The sequence below is a fragment of the Oryx dammah genome, unplaced genomic scaffold, assembly GCF_014754425.2.
Source record: "Oryx dammah isolate SB20612 unplaced genomic scaffold, SCBI_Odam_1.1 HiC_scaffold_11, whole genome shotgun sequence".
Taxonomy (NCBI): domain Eukaryota; kingdom Metazoa; phylum Chordata; class Mammalia; order Artiodactyla; family Bovidae; genus Oryx; species Oryx dammah.
Genome location: NW_024070195.1, coordinates 39,173,465 through 39,197,934, shown reverse-complemented (window position 1 = coordinate 39,197,934; position 24,470 = coordinate 39,173,465). Strand labels below are relative to the sequence as shown.

Genomic DNA, 24,470 nt, shown 5'->3' with positions numbered 1-24,470 from the left:
CTGGTATGGCTTGCAGAGTCCGCTATGATGCATAGGCCTAGTTCTGTTTTCAAGACCTGATGCTGTCTGCAGAGCTTGCTGCTTCTGGCAGAGCCTGGCACTCCTGACAACCCTCCTCTGCTGAAAGTGGTGGGCAGTCCAGCCACACCCCCATCCCTTGGAAGGTCTGGGACCACTGCACCTACATCCTGGCTCCATCAGAAGGCACAAAGGTTTTGAGAGTGCCGGGCTCTGCTCAGAATCTTCACTGGGTATCAGTGGAAGTCTAGTCTGCACAAGACTAATGAACTCTGGAATGTCAGGACAGGCCACTGGGAAAGCCCTCTAAGTGAGGGCTCTGAGGTCCCTGGGGGAATTATAAAAAGACGTTCTCTTGTGGAGAGGGAGATCAATTCTCAACAACGAGGCGCCCTAGGGCAGTTCTGGGCTTCCCAGGTGGTGCTACTGGTAAAGAACCCACCTGCCAGTGCAGGAGATGTAAGAGATGTGGGTTCAATCCCTGGGTCAGGAAGATCCCCTGGAGGAGGGCATGGCAACACACTCCAGTATTGTTGCCTGGGAAATCCCATGGACAGAAGAGCCTGGCGGGCTACAGTCCATGGGGTCGCACAGAGCTGGACACAACTGAAGAGAGTTAACAGGGCACAGCACACAGAGCAGTTCTAACCAGGGTAGGCAGGACACTCGGGGAAGAGAGGGCAGCAAGGCGTCGCTACAAGTCAGGCGTTGCTTGAGCCGAGGCTGTAAGTGCAAGTCTGGGGGGCTGTCCACAGACAGCCTTGGGCAAGTTATTTAACTTCTCCAAGCCTCAGTCCCTTCATCTGCAAAATGGGGATAATGCTATATCTCAGCGCTGGCAGAAGTAACTTCTAGGTTGTGAGGATTAAACAAGACAATGTGGATACAGAGCATAACCACCGGTATCTAGTAACTGCTCAATAAATTTCAGTTCCCTTTCCATTTGATCATAGGGCCTGGGACCCTGTTCCAAGGGCCTGCAAGAGGAAAATGTAAAACTGAATGAAGAGGCCTACTTTGGGGGGATGCCAAGAGCCATAATCCTGACAGACCAGAATATCAGTGTGGACTGAGGACTTTCCTGGTGGCTCAGGGTTAAAAATCCGCCTGCCAATGCAGAGGACATGGGTTCGATCCCTGGTCTGGGAAGGTTCTACATGCCAGGGAGAAACTACGCCTGTATACTCATACCTCGGAGTGTGTCCACCATCAGAAGGTCCCCCTAGTCTGAGAGCTGCACCTTCAGTCGTGGAGCCTGACAGGCCCCTGGGGGACCCTGTTCATTGGAGCCTGAGGCTCAGTCACCAGGGCTCCAGCATTCCTGTGACCAGCACTAGGGACACATCCTGGACCAGCACATCCTTGGTGGGACCAGAGACACACTGCCAGGTCCAGGCTCCCAAACCAGAATGCAGAGCCTGGGCCACCCCTGGGTCAGGGTGTGGAGGGAGCGGCAGCTCTGCTAGAGCAAAGAACCCCCAAAGCCCCCTCTGACCCAAAAAGCCCAATGGCTTCCTCCCACCCCGTGAGCTGAGACCCAAGTCTGAAGCACAGGGCACAGTTTGCAGCCTGACACAGGCTTGGCTGTGGGAGCTGAGGGAGACAAGGGGGCTTGAGGCAGTGGACGGAGGCTGAAGTTGGCATCTGAGGCCCTGGATGCTCAGAAAGGATGGGATGGTGGCGAGTGGGCATGAGTTCTTTCCAACCCAACCTGCAAGGGTAGACTGAAAGCTCCTCTCCAGCACTTGGCATGACTAAATCCCCCAATTCACCATATAAAACAGAAGCCAATACTATTAGACGCATCGTGTCTTATTAAGTGAGATGACATACCAGCAAGTGCCATGTAAACTGTAAAGTTCTGTGCAGATCAGGTCTTATTATTATTAGGTATTGAAAAGACCCAAAGAAGCAGGCCATAATGCACCTATGACACCAGTGAAAATAAATTAAAATGATAAAATCCACTATGGCTGGCCTCTGCACAAGCCCAGCTCAAACTTTTTGTAAGACAGCCTGGCAGTGCAAAAGGAGAATCATAAAACTGTTCCTATCTTATGACCTACTAGACAATCTCACTTGGGGGAATAGGCCCCAAGGAAATAATTTAAAAGGAAAAAGTAATTCACATAAGGATATTCACGGCAGAGCTCTTTAGAAGAAGAAGAAATTGGCACCTGCCCAAATGCCCAGCACTGGAGAAACAGTGACCAAACTCCAGCACATCGATGCAGGGGGTGCCCTGTGGCCATTAAGCTGACAGGTCTGAGGGTTCAGTCAATACCAGGAGACGTGTGCAGGAGATAAAGTCATCGAGAGTGCAGAGTGGACCGCTGTTTACTGCTATGTAAAAATATATTGACAGGTATGGGCAGGGAATTTAGAATGAATGGCTCATGTTTGATAGTCATTGGATTCCTTTTCTTTTCCTATGAAGTTGTTTAAGTGGATAATAATAACAGTAACAACCCTGAAAGCAAAATCAATCTTGCAGCTCGAGAGCAGGTGGGGCATTAGACCCCAGGACAGGAGGGCAGGGGAGGGAAAGACAGTGTTTCTGGAGAGCCTATCACCTCCACTCTGCTGGGGGTAGCACTCTGAGCCCCCACCCCCGCCCCAGGCCACTGTGGGTTTCTGGGCATCATCCTACCTGGCTTTGGGGTGAAATTATGGGTGTCACAACCTGACAGCTTGAAACCTCTTCATGCAGCCCTTTCAAAGCTCCTCTGGGCTTGATCTTCACCCCAGCTCAGGAGGAGGGAGGAGGATTAGCTCTGAAGGCTTAAAAACCAAGGAGCAGAGATGTAAGGACCTGATTAACTTTATGCCTCTCTCCACAGCCAATGACATCACGGAGACAGCACTTAGTACCCCTCAGCAACCCCAAGGCCTGGGAGCGAATCCTCACCCCCATCTTGAAAACACACCATCAGCCAGAAACCTGAGACTCAGGGCTACCGTGGTGGTCTAGTGGCTAAGACTCTAAGCTCCCAATGGAGGGGGCCCCAGTTTGATCACTGGTCGGGAGCTAGATCCCACGTGCCACAGTGAAGATTGAAGATCCTGCCTGCCTCAAATAAGACCCAGCACAGCCAAATAAGTAAATTTAAAATATATATATAAAGTTTAAAAAAAGAAAGAAACCTGGGAGTCATCCCTGACTTCTCTCCTCCCACACCCTACGTCCAAGCCACCAGCTCAATCTTCAGAACTGATCCTGAACCCAACCCCTGAAATACCAAACTGGACTGAGCCACCACCACCATCCCCTGCCTGGATTTTTGTAACAAAGAGGTTGACACTGCTTCCTTCCTTGCCTGGTACAGTCTGTTCTCCACAAGCAGCCAGAGAGATCTCTTTATACTGTCTGATCCCATCTCTCCTCTGCTCAAACCCGACCGTGACTCCCGTCTCACTTGACGTCAGAGCCACAGCTTTTTCAGTAGCCTGCTATGCCCCATGCCTGCTCCCACCCACCCCTGTATCTTACTCCCCACTACTGCAGTCACACTGCTCTTTGCTGTTCTTCCAGCAGCCCAAGCCCACTTCTGCCTCAATGACCTTTGCACTTCCAGCTCTGTTACTGGACTCCTCTTCCCTAGATTTCCAGAGCTACCCCATCACTTCCTTCAGCTCTTTTATGAGCGAGGTCTACCCTGACCACCCTTTTTAAGACAGCATTCCTGCCCCCACCGCCATCACTCTGGGCCCCCTTCCCTGCTTTGTGGGTTCTTCATATGACCTGTCAACACTGGCAGATCAGCCCCTGTTCATTCTCTTGTGTCCCTTTCAAAGGACAACACCCCTGGGAGGGAAAGCAGGTTAAATTCCTGCTTTAACAATGGGATGAATAATCTTGTTTTTTTTTCTCAGGAGTCAATTCCAGCAGCATAAAGTTTGGGAACATATTTTCTTTACATCAGGTATATTTATAAATCAAGAAATATAATACCCCCCCCCACACACACACACGCTTACGTATTCTTTTTTTTTTTCTTCCATCATGGAAGGGTTTCTCTCCTTTTTTGGCTAAAATTTTAGAAACCACATAAGTGGCATGCACCACAGGATCTGATTATAATGCTGAGCCTCTGAACAACTTGTAAATGACTTGAAACCCAGTCAGTTGGGGGAAAAAAGGACCTGTGGATGGGGGAGGCCAATTGGCCTAAAGTTCAATCACAGCCAGGAACAGAGAAGTCATTGCCATTAGGAGGCTCCTAGGGGCTAAGGACTGGAGAAGGCAATGGCAACCCACTCCAGTACTCTTGCCTGGAAAATCCCATGGACAGAGGAGCCTGGAAGGCTGCAGTCCATGGGGTCACGAAGAGTCGGACATGACTGAGCGACTTCACTTTGACTTTTTACTTTCATGCATTGGAGAAGGAAATGGCAACCCACTCCAGTGTTCTTGCCTGGAGAATCCCAGGGACAGTGGAGCCTGGTGGGCTGCCGTCTATGGGGTCGCACAGAGTCGGACACGACTGAAGCGCTTAGCAGGGGGAGGGGGAAGCTGCCTCTTAGGAGGAAAGCGAGGTCTGGAATGGGCGGCCATGTGGGTGGCGGTAAAGGTACAAAACACAGGTGTCTCCCAAGACACAAAGTAGCTCAGAGAGAACGTCCTTGCTGTAGCTCAGAGAGAACGTCTTTGCTGTCAACATCCCCAAGAGGGAGATGGGAGGAGGGCTGGAATCCTGCCACCCTTTCTCCAGGGCCAGGGTCTCGCTCCCTCTTTCCCTCAATGCCGTGTCACGTGCCTGTATGTAGAGCCTCACGTGTCCCCTCCCTGGTGGCAGATCCATGACTCACCAAGCAGGCCTGAGCAGGCCGGGACACTGCAAGTCACTCGCTTAGCAGGGCCTCCTCTGAACAGCCCAGGCACGGGGCTCAGAATGGCTTTCCACACCTTCCCCCATTTCCTCTTCACTGCAGCCCCCTGAGGTGCACGCTCTTATCCTCATTGGCTTGTGCATGGGGGGAACTGAGGTGCCGTGTATAACTGCTGTGCCCAAGACCACACAGCCAGTGAGTGGTTGAGGCTGGACTTGAACCCAGTTCTACTGCAGAACCCTCTGCTATAAACCTTCAGGCCACACTGCGTCCCTACACTCCCACCTGAGTGAGCGAGATGATTATTCACCAACTTTGATATATTTAGTTGCATACTTCTGAAATTAGACCTTGGTGGTGTCAGGGAGCCTGGCGAGTCATGTGCGACAGCTGACCTCAGAGCTGCCAGTCACTGACACCTCAGTGTGAAGAACTTCTCCACTTACTCTCCTCCCTGGGGCACTGAGGAATGAGGGAAAGAGACAGTAGAGGGTAGGGGTTGTGGGGGGAGGCGGGAACTGCAGGACCATTTGGCTGACCCTTCCCAGAATCCTCCTCTCGGTTGCCATGGAGCCACCTCTGCAGAGGCCTGGACCCTGGTGGGGATGAGAAGGCAAGGTGCAGCCAAAGAAAGTGATCCAGAAGAAAGGGAGCTAGCCTGTTTGTGGAGTCCCATGGAAAAGCTGTTCGGCGGGGGCTGGGCGGGGGAGCTGCAGAGACATCAGTCCTGAGGCCCTCAGCCATTAGGGCCACCCTCAAGAGGAAAGGAGACGTTGTTCCCAGGAGAAACTGAAAACAGTGAGCAGGGATGGGTGAGGAAGGTGGCAGAAGATTGAGGGGAATGAGGGGCAGGAGGAAGCCAGGACCCTGCAAAAACTGGGTGCTTGCCAGTGCCCAGCAAGTAGTTGGTACTTAATAAATGTCAGCCAGAGCTATTGTTATCACAGGTGCTCAAAAGAGACTTCCTAGGTTGGGACACCAGTGAGCTCCGGTCTACTCAGTCCAGGAATGAAACGTGAGCACTGCTCAGGGCTCCCGCAGTGAGGGGCTCTCCGCCCTGCCAGGGAACTCTCCAAGGTGCCAGCTCCCTTCCAAGCCTGAGCAGGTCTGTTCCTAGGAGGATGGCTGGGGAGGGCTTTAGGAGAATAAGAGTCCCCACCCCACCGCACCCCACCCTCCGCCACTCAACCCAGCTGGGGCCACTGGGGCCATGCGCCCAGCCCAGCCCCCACCCTGGCACAGGCACAGCGGGTGAGTGCACGCCTGGCACAGGCCCCAGTGCCTGGGAGAGAGGCTCCAAGCTGGCGGCTTTGTATTTTGTGAAAATCGAATCCACAACTGAGCTCTCCAGCCGAGCAGGGCCTGCTGGGAAGGCTGGCGGGTCTCTCTTCCCGTCCCCCTTGCTGGGCCCCACCCTCCCCTCTGCAGCCCCCACCCCCAGGAACCATGGGGAGTACCAGCTGCCACCCCAGCTGGCACAGGGGTGCCAAAGGGGACAGCCTGGGGGCCCAACTCTGGCCACCATGCCCGGGCTCGCCCCACCCCCACCCTGACCCCCCCCTCCACCACTTGGAATAAATTGAAATACAAATCAGAGGGAAATGCTTCCCTCTGTTTGAACAAATTGCTATGGATTCCTCCCTGTCTCAGGTCAGGGCTTGCGATGGGGGATATTTTCACTCGCTGACTGCTAATAGACTCAGGAGAAGCTGCTGGATCGATGGAGGCCGGGAAAATTAGCCAGGAGCTTCAGGCCAGACTCGGCCTGTCCCTGCCCCCACTCCAGGCCTCCTAGAAGGGGTAGCAGGCAGTTATAACACAGGCCAGACAGGGTGCTGGGCTGACGGCCCTAGGAGTCAAGGCAAGGACAACCAGGGGCCGCCGGGGGCGGGAGGGACAGTGGGATAAAGGCGGATGCAGAGAATCCCCCAAAGAGGTCTGCAGTGCCCTCCACACACATACATACAGGACTCCCTGCACATAAACCCATGTTCTTGTGTGTATCGCCACACATATGCACATCTTCAGCACATGCATGTCCACGTATATTTATATATTCATGAAAAACACTGATGAAGTGTACATGCCCAGAGGCGAGAAGACTTGGGGAGTGCATTCCAGTTCCTGTTGAAGTTTCCAGTGAGAGCATTTTATCTCCTGACAATGGTTTTCCATACACAGACAGACGGACGGACAGCCAGCCAGCCAGACACACACACACACACACACACACAGATCTCTACCAGCAACCACAGCTCCCCATCAATCACTCCTTTCACCCCTCAGCCTGGCTCTATAATTCTGCAGGGGGAGCCCAAAGAAACCACTGCCTTCACTGGTCCCAGCTCCAATGAATGGGCGGGAAGAGACTAGGGGGTACAGCCCATCCTCGCCTAGACAGCCCCACAGCCCCTGCTCCCTCAGCTCCCGAGAAAGTGAGGGAGGCAATGAGCCAGACAGCGTGGCAGTGCTTCCGGCACTTTAGGGCATCCCTCAGTGCTGAGCTCTCCCAGCACTGCCCAAGGCCACTGTGCCAGTGGGCAACCCCAGGGGCCACGGCTGTACAGGGAGCTGGGGAAAGGCAGGAGGGGAGGGGAGGGCTTGCTGCAGCTCTGAAAGCCCCAGAAGGAGGTGGGGAAAGTCTCTTGTGTCTCCTTGCCTGCTGCCCTTGGCATGAGAAGCTATGACACGCACACATATACTCCTCTCAGTAACCTAGAGCCCAGACCTGACTTGGGAGATAGAAGTGGGAGAGAAGGCTGCATTCACTGGCAGGCAGAACTTGGAGTGACCTTTCACCTCTGACCACTGGCTTCAGTCTCTAAAAACTGACCAGTTCAGTTAGATGATCTCTACATCCGTTACCTCTGACTTTCCACGATTTCTCAAGCTGGGCTATCTGTTTGCTGTGTGATTTGAGAACTTCTCTTGCCCTCTCTCAGCCTCAAGTTTCTTTTCTGACAAACGATGACCTATGTTCTAAGTTTCTTCTTGGCCCTGATTCCACAAGGCTGTGATTCTAGATCATCTCTTTGTGTTGTGTTCTTAGCACCTAGAACAGTGTCTGGCACACAGGAGGTGCTCAGTAAACATCTGATTAATTAATTAGTTAATCGCAGGTCCCCGCTGGTAATGAAAGACAGAGGGAAAATTCACAATAGGACAGAGGTGTTGTTCTGATCCTGCCCTCATAGGCCCCAGGACATCCAGGGAAGCAGGTGAGCCTGGCCCACGGGAGAAGGTGTGATGCCTGGAGAGGGGAGTAGACAGAAGGCAATCAGCCTTCTAACCCACACAGAATCCTGCCTGCAGAAAGAAGAGGCAGTCTTCTAGTCTCAGAGATCATTCCTATCTCTTTCTTGGTCTTGAATTCAGCAGATGGGAAGCTAATGGTCATGCCTCTGGTAGCATGCCCGAAGGGCCTACAGACTCTTGAGTTGGTGCCCAGTGACCCTCCACCCTGCCCTCCCCAGCTACAGGGTCCCCTCAACCCTTCAGGGAGAGTCTGGATTCTATCAGGAAGGTCTTGGGGAAATCGACCTGCTGGAGGTTCTGTTCCCAGGATCCTAGGAAGCAAATGAGCAGCTCACGGAGCTCATGGCCACAGGAGAGAGTTTCCAGACTGGACTCGGAGATGATTCATACAGAAGACAAGTTCTAAGAACAAAGAGTTCAGCCAAGCAGGCTGGATCTGAAAAGGCAAGACTGACGGCTCAGCTGGGAGGTCGTACAGGCTGTAGGTGCCCCCTGCCAATCGTTGTTGTCCAGTTGCTCAGTCGGGTCCGACTCTTTGCTACCCCCGTGCACTGCAGCACGCCAGGCTTCCCTGTCCTTCACCGTCTCCCAGAGCTTGCTCAAACTCATGTCTGTTGAGTCGGTGATGCCACCCAACCATCTCGTCCTCTGTCACCCATATCCCCTCTTCTCCCGTGTTCCCTCCCCTCACCATTGCAACGCACAACAGCCAGCACTGCTTCTCTCAGTGTGAGCTTCACTAGAGCTCACATTGCCAGCGTGTGCATGTGCAGTGGGCCGAGTACAAGGAAATTAACACCCGCTGGGGCAGCCCTCCCAACGACAGATGGGAATTAGTGTATTCAGGCCCCAGCTCCCACATCCCCACGGTGGGATGACTCGTAAGTGTGTTTTACACAGTGTCCCAGAGGGCCCCAAAGGGACATGGTGGTGACTGGCTTAACAACGCACCTTCCATTGGTTGCTTTATGTCCCTGTCTCTCATCCCCATTCCTCTATCAGAGCTTCCTGGGCTCATCTTCCAAATAAACCACCCGCACTTGGCTCCTTGTCTCAGGATCCCTTCTGGGGAACTCAAGGTAAGACTATGAATCCAAACCAATTATGACCATCATGGTGTCCACTATTAAACCTCTCACATGGGCTGTACCTGGGGCTCTCATGTTGCTTAAGACACACATACAAACACACACCAAATACCCTACCACACTCCCTTACCTCACCTGTCTCTTCCTTGGAAACCTCCTTTCCTGAATCCCAGCACTTCAAGATCCAACTCATGTGATCAACCAACCTGGATCACTGGAAAAAGGCTTGAAAGATGCTTGGTACTCCCAGGGCAACCTTCTGGAAACAGCGACTGTGTTTCCATCAGCTAACATGAATAATGACTTTAAGATGGAACTTAGGCCATGTGACAGAGATGTGGGGCCTGGTGGAGATTGGTAGCAACCTCCAGTTTATCTACCAAGATGACTGCCTCCGCCACCCACAAGGAGCAAGGCCTTCCTGACACCTCATTAAAGGATTCTAACACCTAACCAGGAGGCCTGGACTCAGAGTGAGCCCCAGATCCTGTAGTCCCAAGGCAGTGAGGCCCAGGAATAAGGCATGCAGTTTACAGGGATGAGGGGAGCTTTATTAGAGATGTGGGTATGAACTGGGCTTATAAATGCCATGCAGTCATGCCCTGGCTTTTCCTGAGCCTGCAGAATAATAGAGAATGAGAAAGACCCAGATGGAAAGGCCCTGGACGTGACTTCTAACTTCAGTTTTGGCACCTAATTGCTGTGTAACCTTGACCTCACCTCCTCTAGCCTCAGTCTCTTCCTGCACTGAATCTTTGACATTCCAGTGCCTCTGGGTCACTTAAGGCCACTGGCTGGCAGCTGAGCTCTTGCCACACCCTCAAGCTCCATCTCCTGGCCTTCTCTGTGTCTACTGTGTGGCCTTATTCCAGGAAGGCAAGTAAAGCCAGGTCTTGTGACAGCACAGACCTTCAGCTTGCCTTGTGAGCTTCAGATAAACTGGCCTCCTCAAGTGAAAGTCACTCAGTCATGTCCAACTCTTTGCGACCCCATGGGCTATACAGTCCATGGAATTCTCCAGGCCAGAATACTGGAGTGGGTTGCCCGTTCCCCTCTCCAGGGGATCAAGGGCCCCCTGCATTTTACTGGAACACCAGAGCCAAACCCAGGTAGAGGAAGCCACCAGAATTGAACTCCCTCCTCACCTCTACCCTCCCAATGTCCCTCTCGGAGGTGGAAGAAGTGCTTTCATTTAGAGTTTCTTAAGAATTACAGAGGGAATGTCTCAGAGCCAACGAGATATTCAAGTTCAGCCCAAAGACCTCAGCTCCTGAATCTTTCATATTTATTTATTTGACTGTGCTGGATCTTTAATTGCAGCATGTGGGATCTAGTTCCCTAACCAGGGATCGAACCCAGGCCCCCTGCCTCAGGAGCGTGGAATCCCAAGGGACTGGACCACCAAGGAAGTCACTTGAAACTTTCTGATAAGATGTTATACTACAGCAAGTTGAAATAAGGTTAGACAATTGGAAGAACTTTCCTACAAAGGACCAGACATTGAGCAAACAGCAGTGGGGTAGCCCGGGCTCATGTGGGTGTGGGACCTACTGAGGGGCAGAAAGATGGGGTAGATCATGGCTTCTAGAAGAGTCCCTCGGTTTCTTGCTTCCTCTAATAAGAAGGGTCCACAGAGCTCTCCTGCAGCTGAGACTGAGAGGAACCACCTGCTAGAGGAGAGAGGTACCAACCAGGGGAAATGAACAACCTCACAGAAGGATAAATGAATGAACAGTGTGTTGGGAGGAGGAGGAAACGAGCACTAGCAGATGGGCAGCTGGGCCTCATAGGAAAGTTGGGCGGGGGGCGCTAGCAAGCCTCTTCCTTGCGCTGGCTTCGTCTTCTCTAAGGTTCCTCTGGGTGTCCTTGGAGCAGCCAGAGCCCCCCACCCACCCACCCACCTGAACTAGGCTGGCAGGGTCCAGGTAGGTGGGGAGAGGAACAGCTGTTCACATCCATCTAAATCTGCTCATTTCAAGAAACACCAGCTGATCCCGAGGTGGGGATTTGTGGTAAAGACTGCTCATTACCTACCCAGCTTTCATTCTCCCCTTCTATCTAAATAAACCCTGACGTTTTCTTAGGTGAGAATCCATCTAAAAGGCTGTATTTCTCAACCTCCCTCACCTAAGAAGGGCCAGTAAGATGTAAGCAGACATCACTGGGAGGGGGCTCCTGGAAAAGCTGACTCAACTTTTCTGACTGGGTAAATGACTCACCCTTGTAAGTGTTCCTTCCTTCTTCCTGTCCGGAATGTGTCATGATGGCTGAGCCCCAGAAGCCCTTTGGCGACTTTGAGGCAAAATGCTCCAAGGCAAAGGTTCCCGAAATTTGCTGGCACATCAGAAACACCTGGGGATTTTTTTTTTTAATGCTGATCCCTGGTTCTCACTCCCAGACATTCTGATTTATTTGATATATGACCTAAACGCTTTTTTTTTTTAACACTCCCAGATAATTCTAATATGCAGGAGGTTTGAGAAGCACCACTATAAGGAGATCAGAAGAGCAAGATGAAAGGGACCTGGATCTCTAGGGAGCAAGGAGCCACCAGTACAGCCGTGCATAGCCTACTTCTAGACTTAAGAAAGTCACTTTAATTTGTTTGAGACTCTGTAGTCAGTTCTTTGGTTCTGGCAACAAAATGTGACTCCCCTTTTTTTTTTTTGGCCTCCCAGCACGGCATGTGGGATCTTAGTTCTCCAACCAGGTATCAAACCTGCGCCTCCTGTACTGGAAGGGCAGAGTCTTAACCACTGGACCACCAGGGAAGTCTTCTGAATGTGATTCCTAACTGGTATAGGACAAGAGAAGACTCTTGAGAGTCCCTTGGACTGCAAGGAGATCAAACTAGTCAATCCTAAAGGAAATCAATCCTGAATATTCATTGGAAAGACTGCTGCTGAAACTGAAGTTCCAATACTTTGGCCAGCAGATGGAAAGAGCTGACTCAGTGGAAAAGACACTAATATTGGGAAAGATTGAGGGCAGGAGGAGATGGGGACGACAGAGAATGAGAGGGGTGGATGGCATCACCGACTCAATGAACATGAGTTTGAGCAAGCTCCAGGAGCTGGTGTGCTGCAGTCCACGGGGCTGCAAAGAGTCAGACATGACTGAGTGACTCAACAACAACAATCGGACTGAGGGTCCTCATCAGCACCCCATCACCCACAGCACAAGCTGGGGAACAAAACAACGGTCAGTTCTTGCCCTCAGGAAGGTCACACTCAGCCAAGCATGAGACTTGGCATCGGGCAGCCTTGAGTTCAAATCCTGACTCCACGACCTGCTAACTGCTGGGCCCTGGCAAGTCCCTTGAGCTGAGCCTCAGCTTTTCCAACTGTAAGGTGAGGACACTGGGAAAGACTCCATTCTCCTGCTGCACTGCGAGCTCCTGGGGGCAGGTGGCCTTCACCTCTGCAGCCACAGCACCGACTGCCCCTCCAGATACTCAGCAGATACTCATTCAATATCTGCTTGCTTTACATTGAACTGCTGCAATGTGGTCCAGCTCTGAAATTTTCATTTTCTCTAAACTAAAACGAGAAGAGAATGAACAAAAAGGCCACATTTCCAAAAGGTAACATAATCTGCCTACTGAAAATCACTGAAAATGATATTCCTAGAGCAGTTTCTTAGGGTCTCTCTAGGTTCGAGACCGCAAAATCCCTGGCTAGAAGAAGGGCAAGAGAATCCAGTCTCCTAGGCTCCTAACCTAGATGCTCCAGTTAGAACCACAAAACTAGAAAGTCCCCTGGTTTATCATTTAAAAAATAGTGAGGGTTTTTTTTTTTTTTAAGACCCAAGTGTCCAGATGATCGTGGTAGAAACAAAGCTTGGACGGTGACCTGGAAAACGCAGAGATGCCCTCAGAAAACCCAAGGGAAGAAGGCATCTGCTTGGGCTTGACTCATTCAGATGCACTGTCTACACCAGCTGTGCCCAGGAATCAACTGGAGGGCTCTTCCGACCACAGCTGCCTTGATACCACCTGCGGAGTTTCTGATTCAGGAGGTCTGGGGGCGGAGCCAGGCATCTGTTGTTGAAAAAGCTCTCCAGGTGGTTCTGACAGGCTGCCCAGGCTGAGAACCATTTCTCTGCACAGCTTCCAACCCTCCAGATCATCTAAGTCAATCTCGGCTGAGTTTCTGGGACTGGAAAGGAACCAGGAAGAGCCTGGGGTGGAACCTCCGAGGCCAGCCCAGCAGCAACTCCAGGCCCACACACATCACCCTTCCCCCGCCCCCTCCAGAGGTCACCTCCCCCTTCCACTGCAGCTCCAGCTTCTCACGGGCAGAAGGCCCGGCTTGGCGAGGGAAACTGGGGTTCCAGCCCTCCCTGGCCTGTGGCCTGCACCTCCTGCTTCCATACGCCGCCCATACCCGGGGCTCCCTACCATCTGCCCGCCAGCCCTCTGCTCTCGTGAAACAGAGTCCTCATAGTGCGCCTCAGAGTTTACAAAGTGCTATCCCTCTCAGCTCCTCGGCAATCCCAAGAAGTGGGCGTGCCTGAACCAGCCTTCCAGATAAGGAAGCTGAGCTCAGAGAGGCAAGACTCCTGGGTTAGGGGCCCTCAGTGAGCTGCCCCCCTGGCCCGCCAACTCAAGTCGTCCCATCTGAGTCCAATCCTCTCTCCTACCTACTCTTGCTGCTCAAAGAGCAACCCGTGGGCCAGCCGCACCGGCATCCCCCAGGAGTTTGTTGGAAATGCATTGTCTCTGCTCAGCCTCGGACCCACCGAATCAGAAATCCCCAGGGGCCTCCCACTGACCCTTGAAGACCCCAGTCTATGCTGCAGCCGCCTCCCCACCAACCTCCCAGTCCCCAGATGGCCCTACTCCAGCTCCTCTCCCATCTCAGATGGCCCTTTCTCCCCTGGACTCCATCCCTTCCCTGGCTTTCTGATCCCCATCCTCTCTCGAGTCTCCTCCTAGCTCCCTGGGGCCACCTGGTCTGTCTCCACCGTCTCCTCCCCCGCCCTCTAGGGCACTGGTCTTAGCCCAGTCTCCTCTCAGTCTATCCTTTGTTGGCCATTTTTTAGAAAATGTTTACTGGAGTGTAGTTGCTTTACAGTGTTGTGTTAGTTTCTGCTGGACACTTCCTTGGCAATTTCATCCCACCTCCGTGGTCTCAGCCCACATCGTTGTGTGGACATAAATCCAGATATGTGAGTCCATCTCTCAGAACAGATGTCTCCCTCCTGAGCACCCCCCACCCATGTCCACCTGCTCCATCAACATCTCTCCCAGACATCCCAGTGCCAGAATCACATGAAGTTCAAAACTGCACCGACACTGTCATTCAAATAAAGCTGTTCACTCAGGGGACTTCCCTGGAAGTCCAGTGGTTAAGACTTCACCTTCCAGTGCAGTGGGTGCGGGTTCCATCCCTGGTAAGGAAGCTAAGATCCCACATGCCTCTGGGCCAAAACATCAAAACCTAAAACAGAAGCAATATTGTAACAAATTCAATAAAGACTTAAAAAAATACATAAATAACTATTCACCGAGGACTTGCTAAGTGCCCAGTCCCCGGCACAGTGCTCAGGGCTTCCCAGGTATGGCTCATTGCATGCTTATCACAAACCCATCTGACAAACAGTAAAGCCACAGCTTTGAAAGCAGATGTAATTTCTCGGACTCTCACAACTGGTTCAAACCCAGGTTCCTTACCAGAAGTCCAGATATTGAACTACTTTACTCCACTGTGCCAAACCTGTCTGACTTCCTGTGGTCTTTGTTCTATCTCATTGCCATTGTGTGCCAAGCTTCTGAACTCCAAACAGCTCCTGTCCCTTGTCTGAGCTCTGAAACACTGTCAGGACCTAGTGACTGGACAGTCTCACTTCTCGCCTTTATAACAGTCTCTACTGGATCCCTCCCCCACCCCCATCCCCAACCTCCTACAGTCTAGTCTCTCCATGGTGGCCAGAGAGATTCTATTAAAAAGGTGTCAATTCATGTCCCTCCTCTGTTCAAAATCCTCCCAGGGCTCCCACTTCTCTCAGAATAAAACCCAAAGACCTTCTATAGCCTTCACGGCTGCAAACAATCTGGCCCCATTAACTCTCTAATCCCACCTCCTACTCCCCATGGCTCACTCCACTGCAGCCATACTGGACTCCCCATTGTTACTAAACAGTCCAGGCATGTTTCTACCCCAGGGCCCTTGCACTGGCTATTCTCCTGCCTGGATCACACTTCATGCAGATGTCCGTGGGACTTCCTTCCTCGGGCATGTTCAGGTCTCTGCTCGGGGAGGGGAGACCCACTCTGGTAGCACCCCTACTCCTAACTAATGTATATGAACTTGAACTTGGCTGCTTTGCCTTTTTGTGTAGAACTCATCACCAGAGAATGCATTATATACTTATTCACTGACTTCTTTACTGCCTGTCTCCCTTCAACTTGAACTTAAACTCTAGGGGAACAAGAGCGTGTTTCTTTCACCAAATTCACAGGTGCTCCACACAGAGCCAAACTCAAATGTGTGTCGATTGGCAGCAGTTCTTATACTGACTCCTTCCTGTCCATTCTCATAGCCACCACCCTGGATCAAGCTCTCACTACAACCTTGCCAAACAACTGCCAGATCTCCTGACCAGTCTTCCTCCTCTTAACCACAGCCTCCTCAAACACACAGCTACAGGACTACCCAGCCTAATATGAGCTCCCTGGATCATATCAACCCATTCACCTGCTCAAGACTCTCCCAATACTATCCCCCAAACCCAAGAGTCCAGCCTACTGCCTCTAGGCACAGGCCTTACAATCAGCAAATCTGGGTTCAAGCCCAGCTCTGCCACTTGGACAAGTAAATTCACCCTTCTGAGCCCTCAGTTTACTCTTTGATAAAATGGGCCAATGAATGACTCTCCCTTAAGGGATTGTGATAAGGATTAAAGAAGACAATACATATTCCTGATCTCATCTTGGGAAGTTAATGGTAGCAATTTTTATTACTTTTCCTTTACTGCTCCAACTCTCACTGCCCTGACTCCCTTTCAACCTACGTTCCAGCCCAAATGAATGACTCACTACTCCCTCCCGCCCGCCACACATATACATCCTCCATGCCTTTGCCATAATAAGCCATCCACCAGGGATGCCCTTCTTGCTCCTTACTTCTATTTGTCAAGGCCAGTTCAAATGTCCCCTCCTCTAAAAGGCTTTGGAAGTAATTTCCTCCCCCTTGGAATTCCCACAGCCCTTTATCTGTCCTTGCCACATGGCATTTATCAAGATCTCCCAGGAACCACCGTCTTGTATGTGATTCTTCTCTCCTTCTCTTTGAGGGCAGAGCCTGCATCTTATTTATCTCAGTAGCCCTGTCAATGCTCAGAACAGGGCCTTAATCAGGGCAGTACTCAGTAATTTAATGGATAGTGAGAGGCACACCAGGCATTCGAGGTGGCACTAGTGGTTAAGAATCCACCTGCTGATGGATGAGAGAGACATAAGAGATGCAGGTTCGATCCCTGGGTGGGGAAGATCCCCTGGAGGAGTGCATGGCAACCCACTCCAGTGTTCTTACTCGGGAACCCCGTGGACAGAGAACCCTGGCAGGCTACAGTCCACAAGGTCACAAAGAGTTGGACATGACTGAGTGAGCACACAGGAGACGGACACCATGTTTTCCTATTTCCAAATCAGAAGGCCCACTGGGATCGAGTCTCCAAGCCACTTCCTACCAGCTGTATGACCTTGAGCAAATCCTTACACTCCTACAACCTTGGTTTCGTCATCTATTAAATGGGGACCATAGGACCCACCGTTCTGACCTCTCAGAATGTTATGGAACCAAAGCAGACAGAGGTGTGAAAATGCTTGTTAATGCACGTGGCATTTACACACCTATAAGATGTTGTTGGTATAACCAACAATTCTCCCTAAAATATTCACTCCTAGGACTTCCCTGGTAGTCTAGTGGTTAAGAATCTGCCTTGCAATGCAGGGGATACGGGTTCCATCCCTGGCCAGGAAACTAAGACCCCACATGCCGTGAAGCAACTAAGCTCAAACGCTGCAACTACTGAGCACACGCACCACAACAAAAGATCCCATGCGCCACGACAAAGGCCTGATGAGGCTAAACGAAAAAAAAAAAAAAAAAAAAAGTTCAGTCCTCTCTGTACAAGAAGGTGCCTGAAAGAGTCGTCATCGAATGCAGTGCGAGATGTCAAGTGAGTTCTACTTTCTTCCATCTACTTTATGTTTTCTGATTGTTTTTGCAGAAAACACATGTTACTCATAGGCGTGTGAAAAGGGAGATTGCATTAAGAAAAAAAGGTTCATTCCTTTGAGTTAGGCATTGCTCTTGCCTTCCGTATCAGCATCTGAATGCAAAAGGGGCCCTTTAACACCCAGTACCAGTGCCCAGCAGGGTATTCTGACTGTGGGGAGGAAGATGCAGAAGAGGGGCCATACCCAGATTCTCAAAGAGGCAGCTCTGCCAGAGCGTGAGCCCCTGTTCTGCACACAGCCCCAAGGGTCAGGAACCAACCCAGCCAAACCCCACCAGGAAGCTCTCCTCCAACCTAGGGTGTCGGAAGTGTGGCTCTGACCAAAGGCAAATGCCCTGGATGCTAGGGTGGGAACACGGGAGTTAATGGGGGGAGTCTGGAGCTTCAGAAGGCCCTACGGAGGCTAAGTAATTAGAATAACTCTCATCCTACTGGGAGGCTTGAGGCCAAGGGAGCCCAGGAAAGGCAAGAAGCAATGTGATGGCCAAGCCCTCCCCCTGCTGGCCACATCTGGAGCGGCAGTGCCAGTGGCACAGGGCAGGGTCCACAGGCACCTGAGCCCTCATCAGGCCCCAGAGTCCAGAGGCAGGCCAGAGTCGGGGAGGGCTCATCCAGGACTGGGCGACCCACGGTCCTCTTTCCCAGGTTCCGTGTTTTTGCCTGATGGGGCATCTCCTGGCCCAACCTCTGTGAACCCAGCCACCAGGAGATAACAGGTAAGAGTAGGGGAGAGGAAAACGGAAGGGAGCAGGGTGGGGATGGGGGAGGATATGGGGGAGAGGAGGGCCTCACACTCCTGGCTGTCTCACTCCTCCCAGTCCTGCCCGTGCCTCCTGGGCAGCTGGGGAGAAGCAGTGGCCGCTACCACTGCCCGGATTTCCACTCCCGCCCCCAGGTATTGATTTCCTGCATCATTCATTTGCTGGCCTTGGCGGCTGTGATTAGCTCCCTCCATTCTCCCTGTGGAGCCCCCCGCCCTGTCCCTCCATGTTCCAGCAAAGCAGAGCTAATACCAAGCTCTAAATGAGGCTTTGCCACCCTGGCCCCAGCAGCTCACAGTCAGGTCTGGCCAATTACAAGGAGGCTCTCAGCATGTCCACTGCCGAAGAGGTGCTTTCCCAGCTAATAAACAAACTCCTCCTCTCTAACCACCCCCATTTCCCAGAGCCCCCTTCCAGGCAGGAAGCACAGATCTGCAGCCTGCAGCACAGGGTGGGACGTCATGTGGATCTTGACCTGAAGAGGGGACTCTCCTGCCTGAAATGAGGCCTGGGAGCCCTCAGACTAGTAGGGGCCAACTTAAACTTGGAGGGTGGGAGGTGGGGGGCGGTGCAGATAATGCTGACAGAGCAAACAAAACAGCCTGGATTTGTGAACACAAGGTCCTCTTTCTCCCTCATGTAGTTTCCATAACTGAGAAGGAAGAAGGGACAAGAGGCAGGGACCTTCTCAAGGATCCTTAGAAAACCCCAAGCCTTCTGCTTGTCCTGGGAGGCCAGTTTTCATATGCTATGACTTCCTTCACCAGCGGGCAGTCAGTTTCAAGGCATGGGGTAGAAATATCAGTGAAAACTCCCAAGGGTCCCCACACCCAGATCAACACCCAGAAGATGGCACTGGGAGACACACCTCCTCAAAATTCCCTTTCCGCACCCCTCAGAAGAGGGGGAAAAAACCTGACTTGGTGATAATTCTGTAAGCTATGTTGCTCTTGTCAAATTATTCAACATCTGTCTTCATGTTCCCACAAAAATTAGCATAGGATAGTAGTTTCTGATGACACCTTTAGTGAAATATTTTGACTTCCACCAGTAAGTTGCAAACAACCTGTCTTAAGGATAATGTCAATTCCCACTCCTGCATATTAAATAATCCAGGGGTTTGTTGTGTTTTTGAAAGGAAGAGGAGTCCTACTGACCTGCTGCTGGCTGGAAGTCCAGTGGCTATGGGAGGAAGAGAGGAAGCCAGGGTGGAGGAGAGGGTGTTCTCTGATGCTAACCACGCACAGGACACTTCTCCTCCATCACCTGGCTACTATCTTTGCCCCAAAACGAGGTCTCTGTGGCCAGCCCACCTCCCTCTGGCATGCCAGAAAGCAGATTACAAGATCCACCCCAGAGCACAACAAACTGGCCCAGGAGATTGGGAGGCGGGAGGGAAGAGGAGACCAGCTCCAAATAGACCATCTGCTCCAGCACTCAGCTGCCATAGCATCTGTGCTCCCAAGAGCAAAGCCACCTGACCAGACTGAAGGCACCTCCCCAAGCCTATTGTGGACAGTGGGCCTCAGAGCCAACAAGTGGACACTCAGAGGGAAGCCAGGCATAGAGCTCCAGGCACCTTCTTCCTGCCAGCCTCAGCAGAGAGCCACGGCCCAGGCAAGATCCTGATGGCTTTACCCTCCACGCCCTGTTCTTCCTCCCTCTTCTCAGTTTAGCTTCCACATTAATCTGCCACTCCCTTAGCCACACAGGCTGTGAAGATGCAGGGACTCCCTTGCCCAGGCACACTTTTATCTTTTGTGCCTTGAGTAAAAGCTTCTGCCTCCCCGCTCACTGCCACGGCAGCTAAGGTGCCCTCTGGCTGCCAGCCTAGGACTCCATGACTTGCCCTAAGCAGAGACTCTCAAAAACCCTCACTACCCTGCTGAAAACCATCCTGGACAGACTTCTAGGGGAGAAAGAATTTCAAGAAGTATTTCCTCAACTTCCTCCCAGCAATGGCCCTTCATTCATGCAACAAATATTTGTCCGTGCCAGGCACCACGCTGGGTGCCGACATACAGTGATGGATGGGCATGAGTGACCATCTCTCACCCCCACACTCTTACTCTTTTCTCACCTGCTTTGGAGTGGGGGGTGGGGCACAGAAGAACTAGCTCTCCATACTGTTTCTTAACCCAGACCCAGTGATAGAGTAGCTGTCCCTTCTGCTAGAGCTGGCCAAATTTCCAGCATCATAGCCTCTTGCCATCCTTCTCCTCACACTAGATCTTCCATTCTCTCCATCCACCCCGATTAAGGCTATCCACCCTGCAATTCCCCAGAGGCCCCAGACTTCCTTGGAGGTAAACTCTCAAAGGGCAAGTGGAAAGAATGTCACCCAAGAGCTCCAGGTTGGCCCCAGTGCACCAAGTCCACCTTGATTTGCTCTGAGAGCAGCTACAGCCCAGGCACATGAGGGAGTGGAGAAAATACAGTGAAAGGGGGACTTATAAGGCAATGGCTAAATCCTGGCCCCAGAGTCCTATGAGTGAGGGTCCACAGAGACCACCACCCCACCCCTTGCCCTCATGGCTGGGGTTTCCAGGCTAGGCTCATAAGAGCCTCTTCGAGATGGGTCTCATGCAGCCCTGGAAAAGGATCAAGAAGCTAGAAGGGATGTAGGAGACGGATGGCCAGGAGATGAGCCTGCCAGATCTGCCCAAGGGCACGGAGAGGGAAGAGCAGCGCGGAGGACAGCAGCAGAGGCAGAGGGCTCCCCATCGCTCTCCAGAGCCCCTGGGTGTGGTAAGAAGGCAGAGGCCTTGGCTGGTCCCTCCTGAGGTCACCTCTTAAGGAGGCAGTGAAGCTGTAGGGAAATCTCGAGGAGAAAAAAAGAAACAGGACCCGCTCAGTACACCCGGATATCTTCCCCTGCCCCGGGGAGGCCGAGTCCTCTGGAACCCGCTCAGTGGTCTCCTCTCCACAGCCCAGCCTCTCTCAGTCCCTGCTGCATTCTCTCTTCTTTCCCTTTCTGGCCTATGTAAAGGGCCAGGCAGTAAGAGACACAAACTAATTAAGACGCAGAGTTTGGCCAGATGCCTGAGCCAGCCTCCCCAGGGAATTAAACCCAAGCTAGCTAGCTGTGTAGGGCCAGGAAGATGTCATCTCACAGATACTACCCCCCCCCAGGACACCCCTCCCTCTTGCCAGGCATCCCCAGAAAGAGGCATTTAGCATCTGCACTTGAGGATGGCAACTGAGGGGACAATACCTCCGCTCCCACCCCCTCCCCAGAATAGCTCAAACCCTCTCCTGATTTAGAGGTGAATAATCAGGTCGTCCACCCTAAAGAAAGAGAATCGTCCCCACTCCAGCTACACCGCATTTAAAAACTGACCCACACAGACCACCCTGCCGTCAAGAGAAGGCACGGCAAGGGTCACCGGGCCCCAAAGACTTTTTGTGCTGTGGGTCAGGGCATTACCGGCTGCTAGAACTCAGACGGGGGGTTCCTGGGAGGGATGAGCCCTGTGACCCTGAATGGATGATGCCGGCTCGTAGGATCTTTCCCCCAAAAAAACCCATGAGAGAGAAGGGAGAAGTGGGTAGCCAGAGTTCCCTTGGCGCCTGAGAGCCGGGCGTGCGGACGCTGGAGCAAAGCTGCGTGGGCAGCAGGCAGAGTTTGGACACGTCACCTGACGGGCGCGTGCCGTGTTTGCTTTCCCGGGGACCGTGGCTGAATGTCTGTGTGCGCGCAGGGAGAAGGAAGGTGGAGCTGGGGTTTTGTAGCTGAGAACCGGGGACAGGAAGAACTAACCGGCTCAGGAGAGGTCCGAGAAGGGATCCTGGCGTCGTGGGAGCCGGATCTAGGGGATGCCTGCATCCGCTTAGGCTGTCAAGAAGCGAAGCCCAGCGAGAGAGCTGGGAAGGCGAGCCCGCCGCTGGGCCGCGGAGCTGGCAGCCAGCTCGCCCGCCAGCCGCGCGCAACTCCAGATCGTGCAGCGCTTGGCTTCCACTCCAGAGGCCGAGTTAGGGTGGGACAAGATTTCGGTACAAGTCGCTTTCTCAGTGCCCAGTGTGCGGTCTGTCAGGGTCTCCCGGGCCAACTGGTTGCTCTCAAGGCTTCCGATTCATTCCCGCCCCAGGCAGGGTTTGGGAAAGTGGATACTACCTCCCCCTGGCATCCCCGGCTTAACGCCAGACCCTACGACCTGCCTCCGTGCACTGAAGCAGCTAGCTCGATTTCCTCGCCCTCTGGAAAAGGGCGGGGACCCGGGCATCCACTCCAGAGTCCGAGCCAGGGTACCCATCAAACCCGCGCAGCGCGCACTGCGCGCCTCTTGCAAAGTTTCCGCGCGGGGCTGAACGGGCTTACAGCGGGACGCGGGCTCTTACCGTAGACTCCTTGTCCCCGGCAGTGGAAGGGGATCAGCGCCAGAAGTAGAAGGCAGGTCACCTCCATCTTCACGGCCCGTGCTTCATCCCCGCGAGGCGGCGCAGCCCGAGAGGCAGTGGGGGGCGCATCCGCCGGGGCCCCTCGGTGCCCCTTGCGTCTTCCCCTTCTCCGAGAGGCGACGGTGGGGGCGGCGGCGGCGACCAGGAGACTGAGGAGGCGGCGGCGGCGGCGGCAGCGATCCGGGTTTCTCCTCCGGCGGGGCCGCTGCCCGCGTGGGGACGCAGGGGGCGCTGGCCTGGCCCCGGGTGCCTCGGCGCGCCCGGCACAGCAGCCAGCGCCCCGGCCCAAGGAGCCCGGCCGCCGAGCCTCTCCGGGTCCCCAGGGCTGTCCGCTCGGGGTTCTGGGTTCCAGGGACCCCTCCGCGGAGGCGGAGGCGCTTGGATCCAACAGGCCACCGACGACTGACAAACTTGTCGTCTCCCCGCCCAGGGGACGCCCCTCCGTGGAGCGGGGGCGGGGAGGCCCGGGCTCGGCTCGGGTTAATCCGCTATCTCCAGTTCTGCGGCCGGTGCTGGGGTCTCAATGGCCCGATCCAAGGGGGCCGGGCTAGGCGTCCTCTTGGAGGCGAAAAGCCCCGACTCTGGGCCTCCAGAGCCGGGGAGAAGCGCGGGCTGGGCTCCGCCGAGGGGCGAGAGCCACGGGTCCCCGGGTCCGCGAAGTTAGCCGAGCCGCGGAGGAACCCCGGAGAGGAATCGCGCCCCAGCGCCCCGCGGGAATCAGGAGAACAATTCCATCCAAGAGAGGCCCCAGAACGCGAGGAAAGAAGGAAAGTTTGAGTCGTTTGAAAAATATTCGCGCTCTCGCCGAGGCCGGGGCTGCGGCGCTGGAGCCGCTCGCCGCCTCCGCTCGCCGCGCTCCGCTCCCGCCGTCTGGTCGCGGCGGTGGCGCTCCCGGGCTCGGAGCTCTCTGGAGAGCGGGGCTGCGCCGCGCCCCAAGTTGGTCGTCCCCGCCCCCGCCCGGCGGCCTCTGCCAGCGGGGGCCCAAAGCAGGCGGGGCCGGGCCGAGCCGGGCTCCCGGGCGCGGCGGCCGCGGGGCTCCGGGCCGTGGGAGCTCTCGGCTAGCTCGGCAACTTGGGCTTCGCTGTGCTGCTTTCCCCCCAACCCCGAGCTTTTCATTCCGCGCTCCCCCCCTCCCCTCCCCCGGCCTGCCCCCACCTCCTCCCTCCTCCCTCCTCCCCCTCCCCTCCTCCCTCCTCGCGGCTCTTCGTTCGGTCTCTCGCTCTCCCACCCTTTGTCGCTCGCTCTCCTGTTTGATTCCCCTCCAGTTAAAAAAAGGAGCCAATTAAAGGCAGCCCAGCTCTCCGGGCCCAGCCTCTGTCCAATTTCCTCGCCTCCCCCAGGACCAATTAGAGAAAACAAAACAGGGCTGGGGGAAGCTGACTGCCTTTCTGCCTCTCTCCCTCTCGCTGCCTCTCGCTCCCCCCACCCCTTTCTGCCCTTCCCCCTCTTCTCTCCCTCTCTCCGCCCCCCCGCATCCCCCCGGCAGGAAAATGTCAGAAAGCAGAAATGGATCCATCTATCCCGAGGACAGTGGCGAAGGGACGTGGGTTTCGGCGCGGGCTCTGCAGCGAGCTCGCACTCGCTCTGCCCTCGCACACCCAGACCCACTGCTCGAGCCGGATGCACGGATCCCCGTCCACTCGCCGGACAAGCACGGCCGTTCGCCCCGGGGACTCTAACCTAGCCCGCGGGGCACGGCACACTTTGTAAAATGTTTTGCACTTTTGGGGGGCGGGACCTAAGCGGGGGTCGAAGGGGAAGAACCGGGGCGCCCAGCTCTCGGGGTCCTGCAGGCGCGCGAGCCCGTCGCCCGCTGTGTGGGTCTGCAGGGCTGTCTGCGTGGCCCTGGAGTCCCTCCGCCCCCGGCCGAGCCCCG

The 24,470-nt window shown here is 54.0% G+C and overlaps 1 protein-coding gene across 1 annotated transcript in view; it reads right to left on the bottom strand.

Moving 5' to 3' along the window:
• MDGA1 (MAM domain containing glycosylphosphatidylinositol anchor 1) overlaps positions 1–23,377 on the bottom strand; it is a 59,485-nt gene extending 36,108 nt beyond the window's left edge. Inside the window, exon 1 of the mRNA XM_040249778.1 lies at positions 22,535–23,377. Within this exon, the coding sequence (XP_040105712.1) occupies positions 22,535–22,601 (67 nt within the window). The 5' untranslated portion in view covers positions 22,602–23,377. The remainder of the gene's footprint in view (positions 1–22,534) is intronic.
• Positions 23,378–24,470: the final 1,093 nt, after the last annotated feature.